The sequence below is a fragment of the Leptonychotes weddellii genome, chromosome 5, assembly GCF_054177405.1.
Source record: "Leptonychotes weddellii isolate Sample4059 chromosome 5, ASM5417740v2, whole genome shotgun sequence".
NCBI lineage: Eukaryota > Metazoa > Chordata > Mammalia > Carnivora > Phocidae > Leptonychotes > Leptonychotes weddellii.
This window is the reverse complement of record NC_138373.1, coordinates 74,462,647-74,490,510: the sequence shown is the minus strand read 5'-3', so window position 1 is coordinate 74,490,510 and position 27,864 is coordinate 74,462,647. Positions and strand designations below refer to the sequence as shown.

Genomic DNA, 27,864 nt, shown 5'->3' with positions numbered 1-27,864 from the left:
AGTGCTGGTAGTTCACGTGTCCAGTAGAATTCTGCAGTCCTAAAAGGGTATTGTCCTACCCACAGCAGATAGCTCCTGTCTTCCTTCTAATTTGAAAATCCACATCTCTGTCCGACCATCCTACTGGTTCGATAGCAGAAAATGCATAGAAAAATCTGGCAGGTAGAGACTTTAAAAGGCCACATTTATTTATTAATTTTTTAAAAATCAGTCAGTTAGAAATGCATCATCTCCCCCCAGTGGCTTATAGATTTTTGTGTGGAGTGTATAGTCACTCTAGATTAGAGGAAAAAAAAAAAAACACAAAGAAATAAATTTTCTTCAGTTTGTTCTCAACCTTTCAGGATTTTGTCCTCTGTAGCTATAAACCAGTTTTATTCTTGGCAGTTTAAACAATGTCAAGTGAAGGTCTGGAAAGTATTGAAGAAAATTGCCCAGTGTAAATGTAGAGATAGGTTTTGAGTCCGGGTAGGTAGTTTCATAGCCCACACTTGGGTTTACTTCTGCACTTGCTCTTTGGAATTTTGTGGCAGGTTTTCCAATGTCCTGTTCAACATACTACCGTAATAGATCTCTTCTGGTACAATTTCTTTCAGATAGAGGATCTTAATGCATACTTCTCACAGATAAAATATTTCCAAATGCTGCAGTTAGCAGAAGAAAGGAACTTGACCTTGAAATATCCACAGAGCTGGTCAGTTGATTGGAGTGTCTGTATTGGTGATCTGAAGAAGCAAATCAGTGAATCTGACATTAGGTATGGGGCTTACAGTGATGTTCTTGTGGGTAACTGATGAGAGGTAGGTAGCTTTTTGTTTTGTTTTGTTTTAATATCGTACCCTCCTGTGGCATCCCCCCCCCTTCAGTAATAGCGGTGTTTTCTCTCAATAAAAATATGTTAACATAATATCAAAAACCTCATATTAAGGGAAATACATACACAAAAATAGGCTCTAACTTAGGATCTCTTTCCTGACTCTTAATTTTCAAAATACTAAAACACCTAATCCTGTTCACCAATCTCCCTAGCTCTATCTAAAAAGCTTAATAGGGAAAAATAAATAAATAAAAGTAAAAAGCTTAATAGGGAAATCTCTTAATAGTTACTATAATTTCTTTCCCTTAGCACTCGCTAGCCATTAAATAATACACAGGAAACATCTGTGATAATTATATTGTTCATTCAGATTCTCAAATTTTGATGTGAATTGTGTTAGAATGTAATGGCAGGGGGCCGAGAAGTAGGAAGACTTGGAAGCCATGAAGCTACTCTGAAATTACCTCAGCTTTGATTCCAGTCAAAAACCTGTGAAATTATCATGCTGGCTATGTCTTCTGGAGAAAATCTGAGGTATAAAATAAAATAAACTTTGGAATTCCCTCATGTTTCTACTTTTTCTTGTAACATTTCTCTCAGACACTTACAGGTCAGGGGAAGGAGAGGAGCCATCCTCCCAAAGCCAAGCTCTGCTGAGTCCATCCTGAGACAGCCCCACCCAGTAATCATAGCCTCTTTTGACCGTCCTCAGGCTGTCAGTGATAAAGTCCTAGAAGAAACAAGACCTGAACAGTGAACTGAGGGGAAAACAACAAACTGTCATGAAATATAAAGTGTAGCATTTTGCCTAGACAGACATTAATGGGAACTTGAGAGCTAGAGAACAAGACAGAGGGTTTTTAAAAGAAGTGATACATTTTATAGATTTTTTTATTGCTATATGATAGATGGGGTGTTGAGGACTATGGGGAAAATAGGCATCTGGTATTAAAATAATCTTAACAGACTCAGAATTTGACAGAGAATATATGTCAAAACAAGGTGTTATACTGAACCTTCATTATTAGGAAAAGTAAAAACATCCTTGACATCATAGACCACACAGATCATTCTTTCCCAGCATACTTCAATAGTTTAGGAGTTTCCAGAGGCAAGTTAACTGTAGGCATATTTTGTTAGAAAAAACATTATTGATTTTGTCACCAAATTTGCACAGAAAAAATAGTGTAAACCTATAATCGTTGTAAGTCCAAGTTGCCTGGGTTTACTGCATATCCTTAACATATCCTTAAATTGTTCTCTCATTATTTTTGGAAAAATTAACTTTAACTAATTATTGAGTATAACAAGCATACATTTTTAATAAGGTCATAAATGTGTAACTGTGTATTCTACCTCACACATATTTATGGGTAAAAGATTTCAGGGAAACACTGTTTAAGATGTTTGTTAAGATGTTAGTAAAGCAGACTTAATGTCAATTAAACATTTCATTTAGCAAAGGCTTATTTTTATAGACCTTGCCATTTCATGACATCACTTCCCTTTTTATACTTCTGCTTTTCCTTTTAATTACAAAATTTTTATTGGTTGTTACACTTCCCAACAGCATTGAAAATAACAAATTTGAAGCATATACAAAATTATGATATATGTATATCTTGGAGTGAATTAACAAGTGACAAAATGGTATTTCCCTTATTCCCTCTCCTTTTTGATTAACAAAGGACATACAACTAACATATTCCCCTTGATTTCTGGATAGCTTCCTGTTTGTTTGTTTTTGTCCAATCAAAAGGAAAACAAACCTTGGTAATTCCTACATTGTCTCTTTTAAACCCTTATTATATACAATAAATATATTTTTGTTATAGAATATTAAGAAATTCTGTCGAATTAGAATCAGTCCTTGGTTTTAATGTGTATCAAGGTATTTTCAGAATGATATGAAACCATGAGAGGCTGTTTACCATTTCTTCTTTGCTGTCTATTTGTAGAAGATTAGAACCCTCCTTCAAACAGTCCTCTTTACTGGTGTGCCAAGGTTTCCAGTTTTCAAAGACATGGTAACAACTTCCTCCATTCTGAATCCAGTTGTCTGGACAAGGGTTGCAGTTATGGGCTTTGAATAGAAACATTTCACTTTGTTAAAATTATTATAAAAACATTAGTAGCCCATCTCCTCAAAAGAAACCTTTGTCCTGTCCCCAGTGAAGTTAAAACCATTGTAACCAAATGGTTCAGATGCATTGGTCCTTACCACAGAAAGATTTCTACATTTCCAACTGCAATAGGTCTGTAAGAATTTAAGATAAAATTAATTTCAGAGTATTTTTTCCCAAATTGTTCCTCTTCTATAACAACTGAGTTGGTGATTCTATTTTTATAAATCTTTCCTCTCTTTAAGCTTACATCATGTATAGTCTTCATTGTTTACTTATTGTTTTGTGTCTGTTAATCTTAATCGCCCAATTTAGTTGGAATATATGCTGGACCATTAGGCAAGCTGATAATAAGTTTCAAGTTGATGTGTAAATTCTGAGAGTTAAACATGAAAATGTTTCCTATAGAATGGACAGAACAAACAGTGCACTTTGACGGCTGATTTGAAAATATGTGGGTGAGGAAAATTGGAGAAAAACATAAATGACCAATAGGCTTATTTCAGGACTTGGATATAACTTAGAAGGAAGCCATATTGTTTGATCAGTTTTATGAAACCTGTCTTAAGAAAAAATGTATTCACAAAAGAATTGTGCTCAAGACTATAAGAGGGGACCAAAACGCAAGAACTTGACCAAGTGTTTCTTGCACAGAGGGAAAGACTGAAATTTCCAGAACTCTACTTTCTAGAGAGAGGCCTTCTATTTAGGGTCACAAATAGTTCATTATCAGTGTCCAGGGCCTGGATGTTGAGTTATTTGAAGCTTTTCAATATCTTTTGTTTGGAATCTATGCTAATCTGTGTCTTGACTATTGTTATGGCAAGACTAGGCAGCTGAAATTTTGGAGGACATATTAAATTTGTAGGTCTCCAAAATGGATATTGCCATCGTCTCAAGGTTAATGGCTCAGAGGTGGGGCTAATTCATGCTTGCAAAAGCCTGTAATATTTAAAAACACTGTTGGGCACCCAGGGATTCTGTAAACATTTATTTGACTAAATTTCAACCAGAAGGTAGGTTTTTGATGTCTCTCATTGGTGATTATTTAAATGATATCCACTACAGGGACAATTAATGTGAATTAAGTAAACATAGAATACTTGGCAAACTATACTGCACGTAGAAATAAGGCTGTTTTAGGTTTAAGATTCTAGTGAGAGATGTAAAAGACAAAACTGAAGTAAAGGCATAGAATTTTTAAAAAGAGTTGAACCCTACATTGTTATAATTTTATGGTAAATACTCTGATTTTTTAAAAATGATTTTTCTGCTCAAAGAGATATTTAAATTTGAATCTAAAGCAGTGTTTAAACTAAGCATATTGAAGAATTTAGGACTATAATTAAAGATACACTTATAAATTTGAGTGATTGGCTAAAACATAAAATGCTGCTTTAAAAAAAAATCGGATCTGCTACTCCTACACATTTCCCTTTGAAATTTGAGTGTGTGTTTTTTAAATCTGCATTATATATACTGAAATATATAAATATATAAAAAACATTGAACTGGAGTGTGGATCAAAATTATGTCCCTCCCAATTTTAAAATTCTGTCTGCAATTTTGCAGACAGTAAAATGAGTGCTACTGTTTCCTGCATTTGTATCTGTACAGTGGAAGCTGATTTTATATCAATTACCTGAACTGAAAGAGTTTTGCATCAAGGTTTGGCAATATTTCATCTGAAGGTTATGGTTTCTCTTCCATTGTGTGAAATTCAACAGTGCTCTGTCCTGATGGATGAGTTTTTCTTGCTGCTTCATTGCAATAGTGGATACCTGGAACACTTCAAACAATAAATAACAATCATTCTTAACTAAAAATACTGACAAATTAGAACAAAGTAATTCTTCCATACAGACTAAGGACAACTACAAATTACTGGTTATTTTTATGACTTTAATTTACATCAAAGTTTTGTTTAAAATTTACACTGTTCAAGAATCAAAAACTTTGGGGCACCTGGGTGGCTCAGTCGGTTAAGCATCTGCCTTGGGCTCAGGTTGTGATCATAGGGACTTGGGATCCAGCCCTGTGGCTGGCTCCCTGCAGGGAGCCTGCTGCTCCTTCTCCCTCTGCCCCTCCTCCCTGCTTGTGCTCTCTCTCTCTCTCTCTCTCAAATAAATAAATAAAATCTTAAAAAAATTTTTTTTAATTAAAAAAATCAAAAACTTCAAAGGATACAGAGCAAAAACCCCTTTGCCACCTGGATGCACCCAACTTCACTCCCCTAGAGCGTCAGTTTACGAATTTCTTTTTTATTCTTCCACATATATTTTGAATTTTACAAGTAAATGAATATAAAATGCCCCCTCTTTATACAAACAGTAACAATCTATTTATATGGTTTTTGATATTTTAATATTTCATATTTTACCACTTAAAATATATTTTGGACAAAATTCCATGTCAGTGTATAAAGAACTTTCTCGTTCTTTCATTATAACTGTATCAGATTCCATTGTATGCATATATCTTGATTTATGTTAGTCATTCCCTACTGACTTTCAGACTATTTGTAATCTTTTGGTATTCCATAAATAAATACTGTAATAAAGAACCTTAGTCAGACGTAATTTCACACATATGCAAGTATATTTTTAAGAAAAGTTGCTAGGTCAAAGTTTATGTGCATTTAAATTGTATTAGATATTTCCAAATTACCCTCCATGTAAGCTGTTGCAAACGGCATTTCAATATCATTTGAATTTGCATTTCCCTTTTTATGCTTGGTGTTGAAACTTTTTCTCATATATATAGATGTCTGTTGCATTTCCTTTTCTATGAAGTGTATAATTATATATAAGATATAATTATATATTATAATTTTTTTCATTGGGTTTCTGGTCTTTTCGTTATTGTTTTATATGAGGTCCTTATTGTGCTGTGGGAATGCATTCAAACAGGCCTGGGCTCAGCCTGAACAGTATTTCTAAAGTTCCTGCCTGGCACTGACCTCTGGACAAAGGATGAGACATATTGACTAATAGTGTAGCTTTGTAATCATCAGTCTGAGGATTTTTTGGTCAGATGATACTAGCTTGTCAGCATTGTTTACTGATGCCATGTGACTGATGATTTGCCCCTGGTTACAATGAGATCCTGAGCAGGCTCTGCTGTTGAAGCTGGTTACCTGGAAGAAATATGCCTATGTGGGGACACCTGGGTGTCCACCTGGGTGGCTCAGTGGGTTAAGTGTCTGCCTTCGGCTCAGGTCATGATCCCGGGGTCCTGGAATCAAGTCCCACATTGGGCTCCTTGCTCAGTGGAGAGCCTGCCTCTCCCTCTGCCTGCCTGTCATTCCCCCCTGCTTGTGCTCTCTCTCTCTCTTTCTCTCTCTGACAAATAAATAAATAAAATCTTAAAAAAAAAAAAGAAAAAGAAAGAAAGAAAGAAACAAAGAAAGAAAGAAAGAAATATCCTATGTGGTCAGCATAATATAAAAATTACCAAGCAAGACTCCATTTGGGGCTCCCTGCTACCGAAGTGTTTTGTGGACATACACATCAGTGGTTCCTGACTCAAAAGCGAAATTTTGTCCTGAGGAGATAGTTACAGAGAAAGGACAAAGTACTTGTCTATACCTGGCCTCTCCAGACCATATCCTGACTTTAATGCAGCTCTTAAACTGCATCCTTTTCTTGTAATAAACTATGGAGTTGTAAGCATTGTCATTTCAGGTCCTGTGAATCTGCTTTAGCAACCAATCCTGCTTAACTGATCATGTTAGTGCACTTGCATTTGGGTAAACTTAGCTTGTGTGTGATATGAGCCACAAGTTTCCCAATGTGTCTTTTGACTTTGCTTGTGCTAGTTCACCCCCCATACATCAGATGCTTTTTGAGTCATTTTGGGCAAAAATCTTACACCTGAGATCATACTTTTTACAAGCATATTTCACTTTCATATTTTGATGTAGCTGGAATTTATTTATTTTTTATTTTTTTAATTATGTTATGTTAATCACCATACATTACAGCATTAGTTTTTGATGTAGTGTTCCATGATTCATTGTTTGCATATAACACCCAGTGCTCCATGCAGAACGTGCCCTCTTTAATACCCATCAGTTTGTTAAGCTGGAATTTATTTTGTTGGAACTTATGCGGTATGACTTCCAAATTTTTCCCCTAGATGGCGACATTGTGGTCTCATATCATTTACTGAATAACCCCCTCCTCATCCTCTTTTAATTGCCATCTTTAGCTTACTGTAATTTCCAATAAACTACTTTGATGTATTTCTATTGTTTTAATGATATTCAATCCACCTGCTTATCTATTCCTAGGTCAGTACCACACTGCCTTCATTATTTTAGATTTATAATTTATTTCAATATTCGGCAGGGCCAGTCCTCCCATTTTCATATTATTTTTATATTTTTTTGTAGTTCTTTCCTTATAAGTCTGACTAGCTTTTTAAGTCAGGTCTTTTTTTTAAGATTTTTTTTAAAACTTAATTTTTTTGACAAGCAGAGGGAGAGGGAGAAGCAGGCTCCCCATTGAGCAGGGAGCCCGATGCAGGGCTCCATCCCAGGACCTCAGGATCATGACCTGAGTGGAAAGCAGGTGCTTAACCGACTGAGCCACCCAGGTGCCCCAAGTCAGTTCTTTTTAAAAATCATTCTGTAAAGTATCTATTCCTATTTTATTAAATATTTTTCTTAAGGATATTGATTTTCTTTATGCTGATTGTTTTTTTATAGAATTCCTTGAACCTATGGCTTAATGTTTTTAACCCATTTTGGAAAATATTTATCCAGTAAGTCTTAAAGTAATATTACTTTTGTCTAACTCTCTCTGTCTTCTACTTTTGGGTCTACTATTACAAATATACTAATCTTTTTCAATATGCTCTATGACTCTCACCCTCTCTTCTATATTTTGCTCAAGAGCTATGGACAATGGATGGTTATGCCTTACCCAACTGGGGTGGCTCAAGTAATCCCGGCTGCTAGTGGCTTGGATTATGTTCCTTCTTCTTAGCAAAAGGTTGGATGTAACCAGGGTGGGAGTAAGACGGTGATGTTATTTATTTTATTCTATTTATAATCTGGCATGTTTGGAGATTTCCTTTTCCAAAATTTTGAATTTTGATGAACTTTTTCTAGGTTAACTATATTCTTGAGGTTATTGCTATTTTGTTTATTATGATCTGAAAAGGTTGTACTACATAAAACTGTAATAAAACTGTAGAAAGGGAAATGAGACTTCTCTTTAGTTTCTCCTTATATGGGAGCAATGTACTGTACCTTTACTGGTGTTGGGCTTGTAATCAATTTGCAACAAGTGAAGAATATAGATTAAACAATATATTTACTTAGGGGAATGTAAGACAAATGTTTTTAAAGCCCCCAAAATAAAAGTGTTTATTATATGATATTATATGATATATCTAATTGATGAATTAAGAAAATGAAAAAGAAGGGGTGCCTGGGTGACTCAGTCATTAAGCATCTGCCTTCAGCTCAGGTCATGATCCCAGAGTCCTGGGATCGAGCCCCTCATCAGGCTCCCTGCTCAGTGGGAAGCCTGCTTCTCCCTCTCCCACTCCCCCTGCTTGTGTTCCCTCTCTCGCTGTGTCTCTCTCTGTCAAATAAATAAAATCTTAAAAAAAAAAAAATGAAAAGGACTAGTAAAAACAAATGGAAAAATCTGATTTTTTAGAAAATATTTTGCACTATAGAATTTTTTAAATAGAAAGTAATTAGCATAAGTCATCTGGTAGGAAAAAACAGAAAATACAAAACAGTTGGAAGAAAGCAAGAAATTACTTCTTACATTTAAACTACCATTCAAATAACAGTTGTTAACATTTAGTTTATATCTATTGAAACCTTTTTCCATATTTGTATGTAAAAAATACATCTATTTACATATAATTTTTATAAAACTATATTTTTCCATAACTGACTTTTCAATCTGCTTATTTCATGGGAAAATATCGCGTAACCATATCTCCGTGTTAGTAACAATAGTTCTAGAAGACTTCTTTAAATTACTGCAGTGCGTTCTTTTATATCAATGTAGCCTGATTAATTTTTATCAGTTATTTATTGTCAGATATCTATGGATTTACTTTTGATGGTATATAAGATTAATTTGTAATTAACCCATTCATTACTTTGATATCATATTTTAAACAAGATATAGATTTCATTCATTACTCTTTGTCAGAAACATGTCTGTGTTTTTACTATGTATATTAAATTATATACATCATATGTGGTTATATATGTAATTTAAATATTAGTATTGACCTTTCTCTTACATTGAAAATTTTCATGGAGAAAACATTTAATGTTTTTTGTTGAAATGGAATGATGATTAAGATGCAATAATTATTAAAAATTAAAAATTAAATAAGATTTTTATAACTCAAAATCTACTGGCTATAACATAATCTATAACTAGCAAAGACAAGCAGTTAGTTAGGAAATTTGAAGTGAACAAACTGCTTCTTGTTTAACACAACTCTTTTGTTTCTGTAACGGGCTTTACTTAATAAAAGCCCTAAGAATGTTTTGAGAATGTATAAGATGACCTTGGCAAATGACAGGATTGGTAGCAAAAAAATGAAAGTCACTATACTTGAACAAAAGCCAAATGGTAAAAATATTTTACATTTGTGTAGTAATATTTAAAAGTTTTTAAAGTATTTATAACTATTAACACAAAACAAAAGAAAACCAAAACTTTTATTTGTAAGCATTTTCCAGAAATTGCTGGAAGTTTTAAATGCTTTATTTTCTGGCTGGCTTTCTTTTATTCTCATCAGAATATTTTCTTCCCCAATTTTTGTTTTGGGAGTTAAAAAAAAATTGTTTAATACATACTACATCCACAGAATTACAACATTAAAAAAATAAATAAACACTGACATTGTCACCACCTATCCCCCTCTCCTGACCCCATTTTTAGTTACTTCTTATATATCCTTCCAGTGTCACTGGGCATATGAAGAAAATATCCGTTCTCAATCAAATTGTGGGGTAGTGTATACATTAAAAGTTGCTTTTTCACTTGAGGATGTATCATGAAGACATTTACATATCAGTCCATAGAGAGCAGCTGCTCTTACTGCTGTTGCTTCTCCCCCTCCCCCTTTCCTTACCCGTTCTTTCCCTCCCTCTCCTCTTCCCCTCCTCCTTCCCCTCACCCTCCTCTTCCTTCTTCTCTACTTCTTCCTCCTGCCCTTCCTTCTCCTTTTTCTTTTCCTCCTTCTGTTTCTCCTTCTCTTTCTCTTCCTTGTTTCATGGTATTCCATGATGTGGATGTACTATTGTTAATTTAAATGGTCCCTTAATGAAAGACATTTGAGTTTTTCCAATCTTTTTTTTTTTTTTTACCCCATTGCTCTACATGCAAGTTCATCTATAGAAAAAGTTTTCAAAAGTGGGATTTGTGGGTCAAAATTAATTAGTACAATTTAAAATGACCTAGAGTTTGTTAGGAACATGATAATTCATCTAAACAGATTTCATGAACTGCAGAGAGAGAAAGACAAAAGTAAATATATATTGGACAGCAACTTTTTTGAGGACATGGAAAAAATGTAGAGTATGCTTTTATGAACATCCTTAGTATGTACTATGTGCTTTTTGGCTATGCAATAATTGGTGATTGGAGACTACAGGTTCATTTTTATATATAGACAAATTCTATATCCCAATCACTTAATGATATTGCTTTACATATTACATCTTCAGTTAATCTTGTTTTTAATTGAAAGTGTTCTTTATGCTTCATTTGTTTTATCTTCTTACCCCAGGTAGTTCATATTTATAAAGCAGCATTGAAATTTATCATATAGGTGTGATATTTAAACCGTATCTTTTGATATTTGCAATGCCAGTTAAATATGAATTCTTGTACTGTCATTAGAATGGAGCCCAGCAATATTCCGTTCAAAGTGCCCAGGTTTTAGAGAAGAAACTGAATTATTAGTTGTTAATTGACTTATCTGTTAGTTCTCTTTCAACTACGCAATCGATTTCCAGTTTGTCCATTTGATAAATAGATATTTAAATGTGAGTTTCTTAAAAAAATGGACTTGCATTTGGTTTAAATAACGCATTTTTATATGAAGCACAGAGGGAGTATAGGGTGAGATAAGGAAAGCTTTCTGGAAGTGCTAACATTTGCTGTGAGCAGTGAAATTTCTTTTCAGATGATAGACAAGGTAAAAATTATTTATTGACCTTCTAGTAATTCTTAGAACAATTTTCTTTTTTTTAACACTTTTTTTTTTTAAAAGATTTTATTTATTTATTTGACAGAGAGAGACACAGTGAGAGAGGGAACACAAGCAGGGGGAGTGGGAGAGGGAGAAGCAGGCTTCCCCCTGAGCAGGGAGCCCGATGCGAGGTTTGATCCCAGGACTCTGGGATCATGACCTGAGCCAAAGGCAGACGCTTAATGACTGAGCCACCCAGGCACCCCTTAAACACTTTTTTTTAAAAGATTTTATTTATTTATTTGAGAAAGAGAGAGACAGGGATAGTGAGAGAGAGCACGAGGAGGGAAGAGAGGGAGAAGCAGACTCCCCACCGAGCTGGGAGCCCGACTCAGGACGTATCCCAGGACCCTGGGGTCATGACCTGAGCCAAAAGCAGACGCTTAACTGACTGAGCCACTCACCCGCCGCTTAAAACAATTTTCTAAGAACAATCAGGAAAATAAGCTCATAGCTAACATGAACAAGACTAAGTTTCTTGTACTTTGTGGAAGCAAATCTGATCTCTTCCTCATTGTAGAACTCATAATTCTCCCTCACCAGCTAAAGTCTCCAACATAAAGAAATGATTTGCTAGGGCATACGAAAGGGAAGAATTATCTGGACAATAACCTTTATCTCTGTCTTTCTAAGCATATTTCTTAGTATTAGCATGAGTGATAATGCAGGTTGTTAGTTTTTTGTTTGTTTTTTGGAATCGTAGCCCAGTAATTATATTTTATAAAAATTTCACTTGCCAGATATGAAAACACATCTTAAATTTAGACTAAAGGAAATAAAGAAATGTGATTAAAGGGACACCTGGGTGGCTCAGTCACTTAAGTGTCTGCCTGGACTCAGGTCATGATCTCAGGGTCCTGGGATGGAGTCCCGCATGGGGCTCACAGCTCAGTGGGGAGCCTGTTTCTCCCTCTGCCTGCCGCTCCCCCTGCTTGTGCTCTGTATCTCTCTCTTTCTGACAAGTAAATAAATAAAATCTTAAAAAAAAATGTGATTAAATATGGCCTATATGAAGTGCTCAGATTTGCATTAAACTTATTAAATTCTACTTTGCCTAATATAAAGTGAAAAACTTACTAAAATATTCTGCATAAGTTTAGAATACATACATATTTAGAAAAGAAAGAGCATTATACTGAAATCTTGTTAGTTGCATCCTTTAGCATGCTAATATGACTCACAAATTGAATCATATAAGTAATTATTTGCATTATTTTCCCCAAAGAGACTCTATGGCATTAGAGTTAGGTTAAACAAACTGCAAATGAACCTTAAAAGTTATTAAAAGTGGCATCCAAGGGGCACCTGGGTGGCTCAGTTGGTTAAGCATCTGACTTAGGCTCAGGTCATGATCTTAGGGTCTTGGGATCAAGCCCTGAGTGGGGTTCCCTGCTCAGCAGAGAGTCTGCTTCTCTCTCTCCCTCTCCCTCTGTCTCTCCCCCTACTCATGCACTGTCTCTCTCTCTCTCTCAAAAAATAAAAAAAAAATAGGAAGCCATTATTTTACATCAGTTATATGCATTTACATGTTTCTAATTGATTTTTCTATTTATAAATTATGACATTTTATTTATAATGATACACATATACAGAATTGTATATAAAGCTACATGCAGTGTATATGTATGTTTGTAATGTATAAAGTATATGAAATATATGTATATAGATTATTTTGAAGATATCCTTTTGTACTTACACTTGATCCCCAAGAAAACAGAGGTTGTTACTGAGCCCACGCAGAGAATACATGAAATCACCATCACCAGACACCATGCTCCTGAACAAGGCATAGGGGCAATGACACTGAGTTAGAGAAAGTAAGTGAAAGAGATGGGCCAGAATGAAACTAGACTGAGTGAAAGAAAGAATGAGCATTCTTACTAGAGAATCCTTGAGGCCATGGGAACTGTGGTAACAGGAAAAAAGAATTCCAACTTTTTGAAATGCAAGTTATAACTTGGAACACCTTTTTTTTTTTTTTTTAAAGATTTTATTTATTTATTTGAGAGGGAGAGAGAGCACGCAAGCACACAAGCAGGGGGAGGGAGAGGTGCAGAGGGAGAAGCCAACTCCCTGCTGAGCAGGGAGCCCAACACAGGACTCGATCCCAGGACCCTGGGATCATGACCTGAGGTGAAGGCAGATGCTTAACCAACTGAGACCCCCAGGTACCCCAGAACACCCTGGATTTTGAAAGATGTCAAATCCAATAGGTTAAGTAACATACTCCTCTTATCCTTATATAATATCGCAAGCTTACTAACTAGTTACATGTATTCTTTTTCAACAATCTTTTAGAGACTATAGCAAAACAGGTAGCAAGGTTTTATTTTTCAAAAGAGAAACACTGTGGTGCATCTCTCATCTCTTTTCAGCACCACTTGAACATGATTGGTTCAGAGATATTTCTTTTAAACATACAATTTTGAATGAGGAACACTTTTTTTCCAGGTAACTTTGCATCTATTCAGGAAAGAAAAATGAAGAATTTGTGATTTGTTATATTCTTAACACTAATCAGAGAAAAAATAAAAGTTATCTTCAGATTATGTGGTAGGCTTAATAATGCCCCTGTCCCAAGCGCCCATGTCCTACTCCCTGGAACTTGTAAATATTACCTTATGTGACAAAAAAGACTTTAAACTGTAATTAAGTTAAGGATTTTGGGATGGGGACATTATCCTGTTTTATCTGGGCCTTTATAAGTGAGAGGTCAGTGGTCAGGGTGCTATATGATGATGGAAGCAAGAAGAAATTTGAAGGCATAGCACTGCTGGCTTTGAAGATGGAAGAAGGGGCCATGAGCCCAAGTGAAGCAAGAAATGCAGCCCTAGAAACTGGAAAACACAAACAAATGGATTCTCCCCTAGCTAGAGCCTCTTAAAGGAATGTAGCCCTGACAACAGCTTGCCCAGTGAAACCTATTTTGGACTTCTGATCTTTAGAACTGTAAGATAATAAATTTGTGTTGTATTAACCCCCCTGGTCTGTGGTAATTTATTATTAAAATAATAAGAAGCTAATACACATGTTAAATAAGAACACCAGAACTGATCACCACAGCACACAGCTCCAGGCTGGCAAGTTTTGTCCGTTTTTCAACCTATGTTTTCTCTTTATTTCCTAGTGTTTGTCAGGTAATTTTTAGGGCGTTTTATGCAGGAACTAAAATAATAAAAAAAATCTATGATTTCTTTCATTTATCTTCCAAATCCCAGAATTCTTTGTCTTTCCAGCAAGAGAGAGGGAAAAAAGGTACTATATATTTGTCAAATCCATTGCTTTTTTCCTTTTACACCTTTACTTACTCTTACACATCACTTATTTTTTTAATGTTATTATATAATGCACATTATCAGACCCATATGTGGGTTATATCATTAGAAAAGTCACCTTGGGCTCATCATGGAATAAGAAACAAAGCATAAACTTCAAAGTCTTGGACTAAATAATCAGAACTGGTTACCTGAATATTTGGTGGAAGACAGATGTTTCTGGTAAGGGCTTGGTGTTGGATCATCCCACTGAAGAGAGGTGTATGTTTCTTCCTCCTGCATGTCTGAGATGCTGTGATAGCTAAGGCAGTCCACATGAGAAGCTAAGACAGATACCTCTTCTTGTGGTAGGAGCAGGTTCGTGAAAGAACTGAAATTGGCTACTTCTCACACCAGTGGGAAACTACGTTTGGGTTTAAGGGATACAATAGATGCATCTTCATCTAGAAAGTAGAAGTTTATGAAGTTTAAGCCAGTGTACAACTTGTTAAAGAAGGAAACGAGAAAAGAAACTGAACTTGAAATGGCCTAAAGTAAAATAGGTTATTGCTCTGGGTTCTGAAGTCCAGCAGATGTTGAAGGTGATAGCACTGGGTTATTATCAAGATAAAAAGAATAGACAAACAATGCAAACAATGCACTTATATTTTGGTACAGGGCATGAAGCATGTGGACGACTTAGACAGCAAAGATCTGAGGTTAGCTCACATCGGACAAGCCACGGTGAAGGAGCTGTAGATCACTGTGTATCCTTAAACAAAAAAGCTTCTAAGAAGGGATTTCATCCCTAAAATAAATTTTCCCACTATATTAGTTAAGGTAATGTAGTTTCTGTGACAAGTAAGTCTCAAAAAAAATCAGTTGTTTAACACAATAAAGATTATTTCTTGCTCACATAACAATTTAGCTCCAGTAATCCTGGTTAGTGGAGAGATTTCCTCCAAATGGGACCCAAGCTCCTTCTATCTTGTGAGACATTGGAGTCCCTTAGAAAGGAAAAGAGAAGATGGCAAATCCACATCGGCCTCTTGAAAGCCATAAACTAGAAGTAACATGTGTCACGTCCACATCCATTAATGTAATGCCCTTGTTTGGATCTAAGAGGCTGGGCCTGATAAATGTAATTTTTGCCTGGTTAGCAAACTTTTGATGACAACTTTACTCTAAATGAGAAGCATAAATTATTTAGTGGATAGACGGCCATTTCTGCCACATCCTGTGACTATCGCATTAAGAAACTTGATATTTTAATCATCATTCACATATTGGCCATTTGTCCTTATGGCCAAAGGTCGTGTCTTGGTAATTTATAGTTTGCAAATCTCAACAATCTGCAAAATTGCAATGTTCTCTTTTGTTTCAGTATCTCCCTGAATCAATCATTGATCTCTATAGCAAAGAAAAACAAATGACATACTCAAGGAGTAATCTCAGGGCATTGAAAAAAGACACTGTTTATAAAGTTTGGGGAAAGATTAATTGGAACAAAAAGAGGTGGTGAATTATGCGCTGTCACGATGTCATCACCCCTCCGCCTGAGGAGTTAAGGGGAGGGTATCTGATAGGGGCCATGGCCTAAGGTAGGGAACATGCAGCCTTTGCCAAACATGGCATGGTAGGGAGAGAGCCAAGGGAATGAGGAGTACCCTGACCAATCTCTCCTTTCACCCTTTGACCCTTTGATTACTGCAAGTACTTCTCAATAGCTAAATTAACTGGAAGCCAGAGGAAAGTTGCCCCAAACAGTGCTGTTCACTTGAGTTCTGCCTCACAAGGCACAGGGTGGGGTTAAGAGGATCTCAAGAGGTAAACGGAGAATATCCAGCAAATTCTCCAAATATTTCAAATGATTTTCATGTGACCTGAGATTCTGACCTGAAAAATAAAGTGACTTAACTCTCTGCAGCTTTCATTATGTAATGATTTCTACCTTGAGGAGAAAAAGAGGAAGAAACCATAAGCATACCAAATAGGCATTAAGACTAATGTTGGGAGCAGAGGAACAGAAATTTAATGAGTTGTCATCAATTTCTAGGTGCTCTCAAATTTTATCAGTGCTAAATATCAAGCTCAGAAAGATCCAGTTTTCTCTAATACCATGTATTCTCTGATAAATTTCTTTGGGGGAAACATTGGGCTCTTCCAATAAGGGACTATTGTTACTTGCTTTGCTTTTGATGTTTTATATCATACTACATGTTACTTATTATTCATTACATTCCAAGTACTGTTTCAAAGGGTTTTTACATTAATTACTTTGATTCTCAAAACAGCTCTGTGAAATAAGCACTGTTATGAGTACATTGTAACTTAATTGTACATTGAAGCACAGAGAAGACAAATTATTTACCGAAGTTCACTTGCGTAGTAAGTGGAAGAGTTAGTATTTGAAACTAGGTGGTCTGATCATGGAGCGTGTGCTACTAAAATTTGTGCTATTCTGATGTCATGTGTAAGATGATTTTGATATGAGTACCAGAAAAAAGAATCTTTGTAGGCACAGTTGGTTGGTTTACATTTTTTAATTGCATTTTTGTCACAAACTAAGATATTATTCTTTGAAATTTACTTGTGCCATATAGTAATATATAAATAAATGTTTTTCCATTTGTGGGTAATAAAACACTGAAGTCCAGAGACATGGTTGGTTGTTTTTTGGATGATTTTCTGAATTACTATTTCCTATTCCATTTCTCTAAATCAACAAGTAAAAAAAACAGTAATGTACTATCTCCCAAAAGCCAAGATCTCAAGACATTTGAAGTAGAAGCAGAATTTGAGGTATCTATGTTATTTTTCCTCAGTCCCCCCAAATCTGCTTGCTTACTGATAGTCTAAAACAAGACAATGATTCAAGTGTCTTTGAGTATTAGTGCTCAAAGGTATAAAATAATACATATTTATTATTTATTACATGCTTGATGCTCTGGTCAATGCTTTATATATTATATTAAATGATCCTCGCTATTACCTATGAGTAAAATAATAATATTAAGCCCACTTCATAAATGAGGAAACAGAGTAACTTAGCAAAAGCCACATAGGGAGTAAGTTTCAATGTAACTTTTCTCAAAATGTATTAAAAAGTACTTGATCAGAATCAGGTAGGGGAGCTTATTAAAAGCCCAGGTCTCAGTGTCTCCTCAGCCTTCCAACTGAGAACCTTGAGTATTTGTGCTTGAGTATCTGCATGTTTTAACAAACATCTCAGTTGAGATGTTTGAGAATCATATTCATAAATTTTGTTACTACCAATGTAAGAAGAAAAAGCAGCTTCAGGGAAGCTGTGGGAAAGAAGTGCAATTTTTGCCTGTTATCCTGTGAAAGGCTGCCTCACCACATATCCATAAATACTTCATGAGTTGCTCAGCAAAAACCAAACATAGAACTGTCAGGAAAAGATAAAACATTTGTACTTGCTGTTTTGTCTACTTGCCTATAGGCCTTCTTAAGAAGTATTTTCTTATTTTCAAACACTATCAAGTTCCTTGCACAGAAATTTCATTTTCCTTCCCCAGAAGGAAACTTTAATTCCCTTGCTGTAGAATCTGACCAAAGGTGGACCTGGAATCCAAATTATAATTGTGTAGTGTTTTACAGATTGTGGTGTTTCTCACATAATGAAAAGCAACTATTTTTTTCTGTTTCCAGTGAGCCAGGAACCATGCTTGGTGCCAGGCATACAACAGCAAATGGGAAAGCCATGACGTTGGCCTTTATGGAATTTCTGACATAGCTACTACTCCCATGTTTTGTTAGGTTGTACAGCTGTGAAGTAATGGGTGTTATTCTATTTGAAATATGAGAAAATGAATGGTAAAGAGGTTACGTGACTAGTTGGTCCACGGTTGTACGTTAATTAAGGAATCACACCATCTAGATTGTTCTACTGATTCCAGGTTTAGTATTCTTTCCACTACCTTATGCTGTCTTTCAGACTTAGATATTTTGCACAACTTGAGTCAATTAACTCCTAACCTTTCTTATTTCAATTTAAAGTGTATATGTTTATGTCCGAAGATGTGGTGAATCATACCATGCTGAGATAATTAGGAATGAAGACAAGAAGAAAGAAAATCCATGGAAATGGAACAATTGAGAACAAATGATCAACTCACAGACAGGATTCTGGATGTATAAAGAAGGGGTGAAGTCATCCCTTAGTATAAAGGGATATACAAAGAAAGGATGAGGTGATATTGGTAGAAAAGATGAGGTAAAGATGACTCCAAGGGGAATAAAGGGAATAATAAGCAATTTTATGGCTAGTGAGTACTTCATCCAGATCTTTCATTGTATAATCAAGCACTTGTCTATGACATCCTGCTCATCTCTTTGCATTAAAGTAGTGTGTCCACATTCACCATGCCTGCCTTCCTCTCACACGTCAAATGATGTTTGTTCTTACAGAAGGTCGGGTAAATTTTCCCATCATAAAAATAAGCACAGTTCATATTTTCTCTTTCATTTCCAGAAACCTGAAACCTGTGAATGGAAAAGGTAGAATGAGTTCCTTCAAAAGCTATATAAGCAGTCAACAAACTCTGCATGAAAGTATTTTGTCTCACAAAATGGAAACAAAAAGTATGGGGATAAAAGTAAAAAACAACATTCAGATCATTGAGAAATTTTCCATCTGCTTGGGAGTATTAAGTATGTACAGCTGAGTAACTCAATAGCAATTTAGTACAGCATTGATTAAGGAACAAGTGAGCAGGAGCACAATAGGAGCCCAGAGAAAGAGATGGATGGGATCTTGAAAATGATGGGAAAGGCTTTATCTTTTCATCTTTTCATAGAAGATCACACTTTAGTTCTGTCTTGAAAGAAGGGTAGGATTTAGATAAACAGAGAGGAGATGGGAGAGCCCTGTAGGGCAAGTAGCTGTACAGAGTGGGAAGGAGCTCAAGGAAAAGAAAGTTGATTAAATATTTTTGAAATGAGGATTTATGTTGTAGGGTAGCAGAAATAAGGCAGCACACTCTATTGTAATTGCCTGTTAACTTGTCTATATTCCCCGCTGCATTGCTTATGACAAGAGAACAAAAATGTATAGATCTAATTTATTCGCCAAATATCCATGGGATACCTACTATGTGCCAAAGTTGTTTTGTGTGCTGATATTGATAGAGTAAACAGGGACACGGTCTCTTCTACTGGGGAACTTACATTATAGTAAGAGGATATTGGTAAGAAGCCAACAAGTAGAAAATTTCAGAGAGTGGTAAGAGTTACGAAGAAAAGAAATGGCGTGATAATGGACTCGAGTGGGGGTGTGTGGAAGGAAGCTAATTTAGTTTGGGTAATTAAAGTCAACCTCATTGAGGAAGGGATGTTTAAAAGACACATGAGTCACAAGGGGGAGCCCATCATGGAGTTCTGGAAGTGGAACAGTCTAGAAGAAAACAGTGAAGTACAAAAGCCCTAAGACAACAAAACAAGTTTAATTTGTTGAAAGCACAGAGGGTTCACCAGTTGGCCTGCAATATTGTGAATGAGGCAGGAAATGATAGGAGATAAAGCTCAAGATCTATGAAGAAGTCTGCTTGTACTTGCAGTATCCTTTGCGCATAGTATTTACCCATAGTAAATACTTAGTATCTGTTGAATAAATGAATTGAAATTTTAAGTAATGATCAGGTTGTACAGGTTGTGGTTATCAGTTTTAATTTTGACTGGAGAGACCTTCAGTTTTGATATACAAGATGGGCAAAGGTCTTTAGATTGGAGATTGGAAAGCCACATTAAAAAAATGCCTCCTTTGCCTGGATTGTCTGTACAAGGATGGAGCCTTATGATACGAACATTAGAAACACCTTGTGAATGATGGTGTGCCTGATTCTTGGAGACCCCTAGGGAGGAAGAGTAGGTAAAATGATACTGAAAAGCCAAAAGAATCCTCAAAGCAATCACGTTCAACCATAAAATAACAAGAATGATCATTTGGTTCTAGAAAAATGTGAAGAGAATCAGATCAAGCAACACACGCACACACGCGCACACACACACACACGTTCTAATGGTAAATTTGAGGGTAGAACTGAATGGGGAAAAATATTGGGAATAGAGGTGGATTGTGACTTAGATAAAGAGCAGAGGAATGGGAAAGTAAGTAAAGTAGAATTGTCTTATTACCAGGGTTCACTCATTAGGAGTAGGGTGTCAGTGAGTGTGCTGCTGTTTCTGTAGCACACAGTAGGTCATCGAGCCACCTCTCAACTTTTAAGTAGTGTGCCTTCAAGAGGGTAGAGGATCTCAAGAATAAAATTTGCTAGCTGTGCCTTGTATTCTGAATGTCCATTAACTTACACATTTTTGGAGGGCACAGAGCCATCTTCCCACATCCAGACTTCATTAGGGTTCTTGCGGGACAATCCAACCCAACGCATTAATCCAGTCCTAGACTTCATGTATTCCTATTGCAAACACAGATAAATATAATAGTCAACCTGCTTCCACAATTCTTGTAATGATGTAAAGACAAAGTTTCATGATAAGATCCTGAACAACAACAAGTTAGATTGTATGTCTACGTTAATGTTAACTAATCATATTTGATATTTAGAATTGCGCCAAGTTCACTTGTTTTAGAATAAAAAAAATTGCTTGTAGAATACAGGAAAAAAAAATGTTCACAGAAGGCGGATATTCTAACCTTTCTACACGTTTATCTTCCATCGATTGAAGACTAGAGTTTCAAATAGAGTACCAAATATGGCTCTTAAATAAGATAATGGTAAACAACTAGAGAAGGAAAATTAAAAAAAAAAAAAAAAGAAATACATTGTTGGTGAAACGTTTTCATTCCCTACATTTAACTTCTACTTGCTTTGGTTTCATTGCTTAGCTTAGTTTTGTAGTAGCCTGCAATGTTTACATTGGAAGTATTAATTTGTTTTAGTTGACTGAGTAAAAGGAATTATATGATGTCTTTCTCAAAGGGATTACAAACAGCATTTGTTTTTTCTAATTTGCCTTTTTCTACTTAGGAATTGTCACTATTTACTGTATGATACACTATACTTATTTGTTTTGTTTATTGCCTCTTGCTCCAACTAGAACATAAGCTCCCTGAGGTTAAAGACTTCTGTTTTATTAACTTCATAGGTTCAGATTCTGAAATAGTTCCAGTTCATATTTGTCAAATTAATGGATAAGTCAATCAGTCAATCAATCAATCAATCAGTCGATCCATGGGTAACAAAATTAAAAAGAGTCAAATATTCATGTACTCTCATACCTCCCAGGAAAAGAGGTAGGTGAGAATGCATTCTTAGCAAATAAGAAATGACTCAAGCTTCTTAACAGAAGTGAGACACAGAATGGCATTCCATAAGAGATACTGTGTGAAAGTCACTTTTGACTGCTTATTTATTTATTATTATTTTTTAAAGATTTTACTTATTTATATGAGAGAGAGAGAGAGCGAGTGAGACAGAGCATGAGCAGGGGGGAGGGACACAGGAAGAGGGAGAAGCCAACTCCTCATGAGCAGGGATCCCGACGTGGAGCTTGACGCCAGGACACTGGGGTCATGACCTGAGCTAAAAGCAGACACTTACTGATATTTTTAAAGATTTATCTATTTTAGATTGAGAGAGAGAGCATGTGCACGGTGCGGGGGTGGTGTGCGGGGCAGAGGGAAAGAATCTCAAGAAGACTCCCCTCTGAGGGGCATCTGGGTGGCACAGTCATTAAGCGTCTGCCTTCAGCTCAGGTCATGATCCCAGGGTCCTGGGATTGAGCCCCGCATCGGGCTCCCTGCTCTGCCGGAAGCCTGCTTCTCCTTCTCTCACTACCCCCGCTTGTGTTCCCTTTCTTACTGTGTCTCTCCCTGTCAAATAAATAAATAAAATCTTTAAAAAAAAAAAAAGAAGAAGAAGAAGAAGACTCCCCTCTGAGCATGAAGCCCAACATGGGGCTCAATCCCAAGACCCTGAGATCACAACCTGAGCCGAAACCAAGAGTTAGATGCTTAACTGACTGAGCCACCCAAGCACCCTGACTGCTTATTTTTTAAAGCTTGAGCTACCCCTCACCTTTCTGTTAACTCCTGTTCTATTCTTTAAAATACATCCATATTATATACCTCACTATAGGAAATATATTCTGTCTGAAATTCAACTATTCTTTGTTTCTCAAAAATGACATTATTTCTTTCATTTATAAACCTCCAACCTGGCATCAGTGCAAGATTCAAGACATGTTTGTATGTCTCCAGTTAATCTCTTGTTATTGAAGTTGAGATTTTAGGACACTCTCTTATTTTGCCTGATTGGAAAGAAAGATAATTTACTTACCTGAATATCTTCTCTATTAGTTTGAGTCCACAAAGAGAGTTAGAGGATAGTAACAAGGCAACAAATGATCTTGAGTGTCACTGGAATGATCTCCTCATGTCTGGCCCATTACTGTGGACTTCAGCTCAGGAAAATATAAGTCAGTTTTGCTGATCAGTTATAGCAGTTCTGTAGAATATGACTGGCTTGACTATTTGAGTTCGGTTTAATCTCTGCACACAGCCCAAATCCAGATCTCCGGTTTGCTTTTTTTTTTAAATTTTTTTTAAAGATTTTATTTATTTATTTGACAAAGAGAGACACAGCAAGAGAGGGAACACAAGCAGGAGGAGTGGGAGAGGGAGAAGCAGGCTTCCCGCGGAGCAGGGAGCCCGATGCGGGGCTCGATCCCAGGACCCTGGGATCATGACCTGAGCCAAAGGCAGATGCTTAGTGACTGAGCCACCCAGGCGCCCCTTGCTTTCATTTTTAATATACAGAATGTGAATAATTACCATATTGGAAATTGTAGGTTAAACACCATAGAGAATTTCTGCCTTTCAAAAAATGTCTTAATAAATCTATCATTTGGCAGAAGGGAGACTCCAAGGCTTGGTTTCTGGTTTGCTCCCAGGATTCACAAAAAAAAAGAGAAAAGCTACATTAAATAATAAAGGGAGAGCGCATGAGTGGATGTGAACATATTTTGCTTCAAAATAAAGCCTTTGTTAGAAGCTGTCAAAGAGAAAAATCTGGAAGAGGAGACGTTTAGTAGAAAAATTTCAACTGAAATCCTGTGTGTTTCACAAATGAGATTGTTCCCAAAACTATGGAAGAGCCTATGAAAAGGTAAAGTCTGCATCATGGTTTGTTCGAGTTCAATCATTCAACAATTTAGCAGGAACTGAGGATTCATGTAATATTGGGGTGGCACTGCTTTTTATATTTTACAATGATATTGAGTTTCTTTATACTTTCAGATTCTTTTATGGATTAGTAAATGCAACCAAGGAAGCTGAGAAAAGTGAAATGACTTGTCACAGAGGTAACGCCAGAACTCTCAGTCTCATTAACTCATTTTACCCCTTTCTAAGAAATTCTTGAATGTGGTCATTTCTACTGGGCTTGATAAGGTTCTCAGATTAGCACAGACTGGAAGACATGAGAAATATAGATATAGATTTTAACGTCAAATGTTTCACTTAAGATTCTTCTTATGACTCCAAAATATTTGACATAGGACTCTCCTTACCAGAACGTTCTGGCTCGCGATCTTCAGCAAAGTAGCGTTCATGTTAATACAGAACTGCTTACTCTCTTCCCATGTCAAGTTGCGCCTGAAGAATCCATAGCAACTATCTCCATAATATCTCCAGTTTCTGTCACATGGGCTGCATTTATGGCCTTAAGGTGAAACCAAGAATAGGAATCCATACTTTTTACTTTTGCTTTTCCCCCATATTCAGTGTTTTCTGCAGATCTCCAGATTCCCTACAGATAACATCACAGAAATACTCCGGGTGGGGGGGGGGGGGTGCGGAGATGAAGAGGTTACAAAACCATACTTACTGACACTGCTCTTTTGTTCCAATTGTTTTATTAAATATTGGCAGAACTTCTTTGCTACTTGGTGCAGAGTTCCTGAGACATTATTATTCTCCACTTGTTGGTAATTTTGCTCTGTGACGGCTAGATGTAAAAATTAGATAATAATTTGTAATCAGGATCATAAGGGTGATGCAGAGACCTTTCAATGAACTTTAATTTTGGTAGAATTGTCAATCTGTAAAGTGTTTACTAGCACGTGAGTAAATGAGTACTGCAAAGGGGTCTGGGTAAAGGGGTGTATAAAGAACAATTTAAGAACTACGCAAAACTGACACCTGATGGTTATCCAAAAGAAGAAGTGAACTATATGAAGGAGACAGTCACAAATAAGAAAATGCCATGATCAAATTGCGTGCCCAAAACGAATGTTTTGATATTTCTTTTTTTTTTTTTTAAAGATTTTATTTATTTATTTGACAGAGAGACACAGGAAGAGAGAGAACACAAGCAGGGGCAGAGGGAGAGGGAGAAGCAGGCTTCCCGCGGAGCAGGGAGCCCCATGCGGGGCTCGATCCCAGAACCCCGGGATCATGACCTGAGCCAAAGACAGACGCTTAACGACGGAGCCACCCAGGCGCCCCTGTTTTGATATTTCTTTGAATACAGATTTCTAAGCAGATTTCAGAGGTGAATGACCTCTGTTATTTTGTTTTTCATGTAATATCAAAATATCCATTTATTTAAAAAATACATATTGATTTCTTGCTGTGTTCAAAATATGATATTCAGGTGAATAAAAGATGGTGAACAAAACATTCTAACAAATAAACAAGCACACAAACAAGCAACAGCTACATGGGGTAATGCGACATTGGAGCGCTTTTAGATTTATAAAAAGAAAAAATATATAAATTAGGTGGGATATGAATTGCTTCTGAGTGAAAGTAAATGCATTCATTAAACAAAGTGGGAAAGAGGGCACTTTAGGAAGAGGGAATACAATGGACAGAAATTTCAGTCAGGGAAAGAGGATTTATTTGTGAAACTGAGAAAAGTCCATGTTGGCTGGAACTGAAGATATGCAGGATAGGGAGAAAAAAAATGAAAAGATAGTGTGGATCTAAACCTTAGGCAATCTTAAAAACCAGTTTAAAAACTTGAAAATAATTTTAATTAAAGCGATTTGAATCAGAACAGAAAAGTCAGAGTTCTCCTTTATTGAGAATGTATTGGCAGCCATGTATAAAATGATTGAAGTAGCAACAAAGATACATAGTGACAATCAAACCTAGTGGCATACACCAGGACCCTTAGGTATTGCTTTCCCCAGAACAAATCTTTTGCAGTGAATCAATACTTACACATTATCCCCAGAGCCACCAGCCCAACAACTAACCCCATGCACAAGGTCAGCAGAATCAAAGCCATCACACGCCACACAGGTGAGGAAGCAGGGTCAACTGTAGACATAGAATACAGATGTTAGGGGGCAGGCTGTATGGCATAGCTTTGGGGCAGCATCACCCCTGTCCCCTGCCCTCTCAAGGCTTTCTGAGTGTTATAAACAGCTTCATTGCCAGATCTTGCTGGTGTTCCTTTGGTGATCAATAGCAAGTACAACCCATTCCCATTCCCAATAGCAAGTACAACCCTTTTCCAACGGACTTTTCTCTGAGTCAAAATATAACTGTTAAGGTTTTGTGTGTCTTTGTTTTGTTTTGTGCCCACCCCCATAAATAATTGCTTTTATATGCAACAACTGAAGAATCATACCCATTTGCTGACAGCTTAGAAAATGAGGTTGTAAAACATTCTTTCCTCTTATTCTCTTGGCTTCTATTCCGTCCGGCATTATTATTTTTTCCTTATTATAAGCCTTATTATAATGTTCCTGCTTTTATCTTTTGTAGCTTATATTCTAAATAAGTCTGTCTGAGCCTAAGTAGATATTACTGGAATTCTATAGAGCAGGAAGATCATCAGGAAAATAAAATAAAACTATATGTGCTGTCACTAGTAGAGAAAGGAAAGTAGGGTTGACCTATTTCAATAATTAACTTCCAAATCCCTGGCTCCGGGTATTCTTACCTGGGGTGAGAGCTGGCTTTCGATTTTTAATATTTAAGGTGATGTATCCATCTTCGTCCAGCATGGCTTCCCTCGGACTGCAAGGGAGCTCAGGGTTCAATGACTTCGCAGAAATGTTGTGTCCACACATAGATTTCAGTGCCTGCCAGTCTGTGACCCTCCCCTCTCTGGTAAGGTGGAGCCATATGTGTTGGGGCACATGTTTTTTGTTTTGTTTTGTTTCTGTGTTTTGGATTTCTTTTCTTCCAGGAGGCCCTTTCATAGCTGATCAGATATACATGGACCTTGAACATAAAAATATAAAAATAATAACCTGCAGTAAAGGAGTAGATATTGCATTTGTTTCCTGTTTTCTTATCTTCAACTCTGAATGAAGGAATTTCTCCTTATTATATCCTTTCAAAGAACAAAAGTTCATGCTTCATCTTAACCTTAGTGGAGTCTAAATCGTATCGTTTAAATGAACTGCTCTCTGATGAAGATTCGTGGATAAAACAAGAGTAGTTACATAGTCTATTCCATTGTGAGGAGCAAATCTAATATAATTCGATCTAATAGGAGCTAGAGTAGATGTTTCAGGGTCTTGTGTCAGAAGGCGCCATTCCTAATTATGACCTAGAATCCATCCAAATTCTTGCATCATTCACAAATCACATTTTTCAAAAATTCTAGGACTCCACAGGGGGCAAGCTTCATATTGCTTAGGTTTAGGCATTAAAGAAAAAACAATCATATAAAGTGAAATAATACAGAGTTAGTGATTATTGTCTTTCAGTAACGTTTTCACTTTAAAGTGAACTTCCAGGAAGGGAAAAATCTTAATAAAGTGAAATTGTGTAATTTCAAGTATGGTGGTGCTTCAGTGAAGAGCTATTTGTGGAAAGGACAGGTTCCTAGTGCCCTTCACATCAGAGAGTAATATGTATTCCACACATTTAACTATAAAATGGGTTTTCAGATTGTTACTGTAGCTCACATTGAAAGGAGTTAGAGTAGCTAGAGAAGGCTAGCTGATGTACTAATGTAAGGATATTAGTGAGGGTGCTGTATATTTTGTCATTAGGGTAGCTTTTATATAGTTTTATAGCAGATATATATATATTAAGGGTTTTATTTATTTGACAGAGAGAGACAGCGAGAGAGGGAACACAAGGGTGGGAGTGGGAGAGGGAGAAGCAGGCTTCCCGCCGAGCAGAGAGCCCGACGCGGGGCTTGATCCCAGAACCCTGGGATGATGACCTGAGCTGAAGGCAGACGCTTAATGACTGAGCCACCCAGGCGCCCCCAGATATATATTTTTTATTTTTTTTTAAACCTTTACAGCCAGAAAAGCTTCCCTTCTTCTAGGTAAATTCTAGGCATTTATCTTATAAATAATCTTATTTTATTTTTTCTTTAGTTAGTAGTGTGTTAGACATTACTTTTCAGCATAGTAATTATATAAGATCTCATGGTAGGTATTTTGTTTACTGATGTTCCCTTTGGTACATCTTGTG

The 27,864-nt window shown here is 36.4% G+C and overlaps 2 protein-coding genes across 4 annotated transcripts; both read right to left on the bottom strand.

The window, feature by feature from the left end:
- Positions 1–167: 167 nt before the first annotated feature.
- CLEC9A (C-type lectin domain containing 9A) lies at positions 168–15,704 on the bottom strand. Of its 2 annotated transcripts, XM_006732116.3 has the most exons (6): positions 14,645–15,700; positions 12,875–12,955; positions 4,583–4,729; positions 2,749–2,900; positions 1,426–1,547; positions 168–725 (listed from the first exon to the last, which is right to left on the bottom strand). In XM_006732116.3, the coding sequence occupies exons 1-6, from the start codon at positions 14,733–14,735 to the stop codon at positions 593–595; spliced, it is 726 nt and encodes a 241-aa protein (XP_006732179.1). In that variant the 5' UTR covers positions 14,736–15,700; the 3' UTR covers positions 168–592. The 2 variants fall into 2 exon arrangements, with proteins under 2 accessions (XP_006732179.1, XP_081677324.1); XM_081821198.1 differs by lacking the exon at positions 12,875–12,955 and having other exon boundaries at positions 14,645–15,704.
- Positions 15,705–16,960: 1,256 nt separating this feature from the next.
- On the bottom strand, positions 16,961–26,550 carry CLEC1B (C-type lectin domain family 1 member B). Of its 2 annotated transcripts, XM_006732115.3 has the most exons (6): positions 26,369–26,549; positions 25,642–25,740; positions 24,302–24,421; positions 23,985–24,136; positions 20,763–20,869; positions 16,961–18,938 (listed from the first exon to the last, which is right to left on the bottom strand). In XM_006732115.3, exons 1-6 carry the CDS (start codon positions 26,496–26,498, stop codon positions 18,794–18,796), a joined length of 753 nt encoding a protein of 250 aa, XP_006732178.2. In that variant the 5' UTR covers positions 26,499–26,549; the 3' UTR covers positions 16,961–18,793. The 2 variants fall into 2 exon arrangements, with proteins under 2 accessions (XP_006732178.2, XP_081677320.1); XM_081821194.1 differs by lacking the exon at positions 25,642–25,740 and having other exon boundaries at positions 26,369–26,550.
- Between the last annotated feature and the right edge of the window lie 1,314 nt (positions 26,551–27,864).